Source organism: Manihot esculenta, chromosome 1, assembly GCF_001659605.2.
Source record: "Manihot esculenta cultivar AM560-2 chromosome 1, M.esculenta_v8, whole genome shotgun sequence".
Classification (NCBI taxonomy): domain Eukaryota; kingdom Viridiplantae; phylum Streptophyta; class Magnoliopsida; order Malpighiales; family Euphorbiaceae; genus Manihot; species Manihot esculenta.
The window spans coordinates 3,910,218-3,914,086 of record NC_035161.2 but is presented as its reverse complement, the minus strand read 5'-3'; the positions used below and the strand labels follow the sequence as shown (position 1 = coordinate 3,914,086).

The window sequence follows — 3,869 nt, the reverse complement described above, 5'->3', positions numbered from 1 at the left end:
TTAAACAATTTAGTTCATTGTGTGACTACTAATAAGAGATTGAGAGATTGGGCAATCGAGTTTAAGAATAGTCATAGAAAGCATTGGTGGAGACTTTTATGGGTGGAATTAAGTCCGAAATAACTGATGAGATACAAAAGTTCTGATCTAAAACATCGAAGGATGTTATTAATTGGGCACTTATGCATGATGAACGATTGCAATGCCAGTAAAGGTCGCCATGGGTGACTCGTTGACTCCTAACCGAAACCACTACCACCTTGAAGATGAGGACGACACTACTAGCCATACAAGGACTATCCTAGGATGAAATGCAGAGATAACAATCCCTTGAATAATGCTTTAATTGTGATGAGAAATTCATTTATATGAGAAAACGCTCATGTGATCAAAGATAGATTTATCCGTTTCAACCTTAGAGATAAGGTCGTTGTTGAAGGTGAGGAAAATGATAAGCTATAAATAAAAAACTGTACCACACTTTTAAATTGCCGTAAATTTCAAATTTGCAAGAGAAATTTTGCTTATTTCACCAACTTCCAACGCAGCAGAACTGAGTGGAGGGGGAAGTCCTTTGAGCTGTTCAAAATCACCTACATAAAGTTCTACTTTTTCATGTACTGAGCAAATTACATATTATCATTCAAAATTTTTTGGAGGGATTAGAAATCCTATTTACTTCAGACACACATACTTGATTGTTTCTGAAGTGAATGCTCCTCTGCAGAAGATAGTCTTAAACTGAAGTGGGAGAAAGGTTACCAGATGAACTTTGAGGAGAAACATTGAAAGGCCTTGGAGGAATTTCCAATGCTTCACTACAAACTTCCAACATGACCAAAACCTCACTCATGGATGGTCTATGTGAAAGGTTTGTCTGTATGCACCATAACCCCACCAACACTAATCTTCTTGCAATTTCATCTTCCTCTTTGGTTCTGACAGAACATAGTCCTAAGTCACTGTCCTGCTGAAGACGGTGATAGATCCAATGTGGAAAATATATTTTACTTGCATCATTTGCTTTAACATTTGCATTCTTCCTTCCACTAACCATTTCTAATATCATCATCCCATAGCTATATACATCCGACTTGTGTGAAACTCTTCCAAAGCATCTGCTGTATACTTCTGGAGCAATATACCCAATTGTCCCCCTTACATTTTCCATTGATGCAGTGCTTTCTTTCCTGGAACACAGTTTTGAAAGCCCGAAATCGGCAATTTTAGGAAGAAAATGTTCATCCAAAAGTATGTTTTGAGGTTTGATATCTAAATGCAAGATTCGAGTATTACATCCACCATGTAGATACTCAAGCCCTTTAGCTATTCCTATTGCAATTTCATACAAAATTTCCCATTCCAGGCAGCAACCGGCTTTCCAAGTATTTCCATTGTACATGAACTTCTCAAGTGAACCATTAGCCATGAACTCGTATATGAGAGCTCGTTTGTGACCTTCAAAGCAGAATCCCAGAAGAGAAACTACATTAACATGTGATGTTCTACTAATAATAGCAACCTCATTGATAAATTCTTCTCCATTTCTTTTCCCTTTTGGAATATTTTTCATCAGAATCTTCACTGCCACAGGACGACCATCTAATAGCTTTCCCTTGTAAACAATGCCATAACCTCCTTGACCTAATTTATCCTTAAATGAGGCTGTCATTTTCTTTACATCTGAATAGCTATATCTTTTTGGAGCAATGGTTTGTCTAATAACTTTCTCAATCTTCTGATTATACTCAAGTCTTCTAAAGGGGATTGCCATTTGGTTTGAAGCTGTCACCCTTTTAAAGCTCCAAAAACAATAGAGCAAAAAGCAAAGTAATGACATCCCAGCCAATGTAAAGCCAATAATAATCCCCATTAAATATTTCTTCAGATTTGATTCATGGCCTGTAACACAATAAGTTGTTGCAGATAAGCTCAAGGACTGGAAAAGTTGAAACGAGAAGAGTACAGTTAGAAGAATACTATACCAGAGATTGTTCCAGGGGAAGATGCATTCTTCCTTGGCTGGTCTCTGCGAAGGCAGACAAAATCATGTGTAGTTAAGTTAGATCCGCAGATCCCACCAGAATCCTGACAAGATACACATGAATGTCTGTGAGCTTGATATTCGACGTCGAAACCTTCACTCAGAGCTTCATTTACTGTCTTGGATCCACCATAGAGTTCCATTAGAGCAGCCTGTGAAACTGGACTTGTTAGGTGAGCTCTGCAATACTTTACAAGTTGTGGTTGTTGAAGTTCCCAGGTGATTTCATCTGCATAGTAATTGTAAACATGTGTAGCCTGCAGATCACATGTAAAGGCATAACTCAACATTGAATCCACCATGGGACATCCATAGATTAATGTAAGGTTTCTAGACGTTGAAGTGTATCCATAGAGAGGATGGTTCAAAGCAACGTCTTGGAGGTTTTCAGCTTCAGCAAGACAAGCACCTTGCCACAAGTCCCATCTCACAATCTTCATGGAAAAAGTTTCTTGATCTATTTTCAATATCAGGAAACGTTGTTTGCCAATGATGACAAATGGGTATTTATTACGTTGACAGTTAAGATGAAAAGCATGGTGGCCGCAAACTTCAGGAACATGGCTTCCCCAGAAAGGATACTCTGTTCCTTCAATGTCTCCACACTTGTAATGAGCAAACAAGCACTTGATGAAGAGATCGCCATTGCTGCTGCTGCAAGAAATGGGAAATATAATAGACAAGGACCCCAAGTATTTGGCAAGACAGAAAGAAATGAGGAAGAAGAGCTGATGTTCCCTCATTGGAAACTAAGAAATCTAGCTAATGCCGGAAGAAAATTTATGAACTATGTCTGCGAGTTTTACTATGTTTAAGCCAAACTGGTACTTGGCGAGACAAGAAAATGAAACAAAATCATAACTATTATTTTGGGATTCTGTATGCATAGCCAATGAAAGAAAATCATAACTATTATTTTGGGATTCTGTATGCATAGCCGGATGATGAAGTAAGAAAATGTGAAATGATAAAAACTGAGATGTGTGGCATCGAGCATTCAGGAAGCTAGGCATTGAGTTAGATGATCACGAAGGCTGCCATCGCCCCCCCATGGACGTTGATTTTTTTGAATTGAGGGGAATATTCTTTTGTTTTTAAACGGTGTTGGTTTTTCCAAATTTAAGTTTTGGAACTATGATTTGGGAACTCAAATTTAATAAGTTTGGTTAAATTTAATTAAATTGAAAAGAAATTATATTATAAAACTGTTATCATTATGTAGATTGAACAACTAACTTTTTATTTAAATAAATAAAATCAGTTCAAAATAATAAATTAATTTTGTTGTAAATAAAAATTAATTGTTAGAAAAGTTAATTTAATTATTATTTTATCATTTGTTGTTATTTTGTGCATGGTTGGTTTTTCATAAATATATTAATTAATAACTACTAACAAAATTTTCAATATGTTTGATTTTTTTATGATTTCTTTGGCTTTATAATTTTTGTCTTTTTTTTCTAAAATTATTATCTATTTTTTATACTATAATAATATATAAATCGAGTATTATAATTTTATTTTTAATAAATCTCTCTTAATATTTAATAAAATTTAATATATTTTAAAAAAAATAAATATTTTTATTAAGATATATGAAAAAATAAAATAAACAAAAATGATAGAACGGCGTATAAATAACATAGACACTATACTTATAAACTTTAAATTAAATGAAGGAAATTGTGAAAAAGAAATCCTATAAAAGAAAATAAAAGGAAAAAAGAAAAGAAAAAGAGAGGGATTAAGGGATTGCCATTTATCTTTTTTGATAAAAATCATGATTATAAGGATAATGGCAATCCATTTCTTCCAAGGCAGATTG

General features: G+C 34.5%; 1 protein-coding gene across 1 annotated transcript; it reads right to left on the bottom strand.

Annotated features, from left to right (window-relative positions):
• Positions 1–3,117, bottom strand: LOC110625080 (LEAF RUST 10 DISEASE-RESISTANCE LOCUS RECEPTOR-LIKE PROTEIN KINASE-like 2.4). The gene is made up of 2 exons (XM_021770601.2): positions 1,986–3,117; positions 1–1,902 (listed from the first exon to the last, which is right to left on the bottom strand). The coding sequence occupies exons 1-2, from the start codon at positions 2,785–2,787 to the stop codon at positions 737–739; spliced, it is 1,968 nt and encodes a 655-aa protein (XP_021626293.1). The 5' UTR covers positions 2,788–3,117; the 3' UTR covers positions 1–736.
• Between the last annotated feature and the right edge of the window lie 752 nt (positions 3,118–3,869).

What these genes read in the sequence shown, in the direction of transcription:
- LOC110625080 (XM_021770601.2), bottom strand. Translation starts at nt 2,787, where the DNA reads ATGAGGGAACATCAGCTCTTCTTCCTCATTTCTTTCTGTCTTGCCAAA. An exon ending in TTCCCCTGGAACAATCTCTG is followed by an intron (nt 1,903 to 1,985) that starts GTATAGTATTCT and finishes ATTGTGTTACAG; the next exon opens with GCCATGAATCAAATCTGAAG.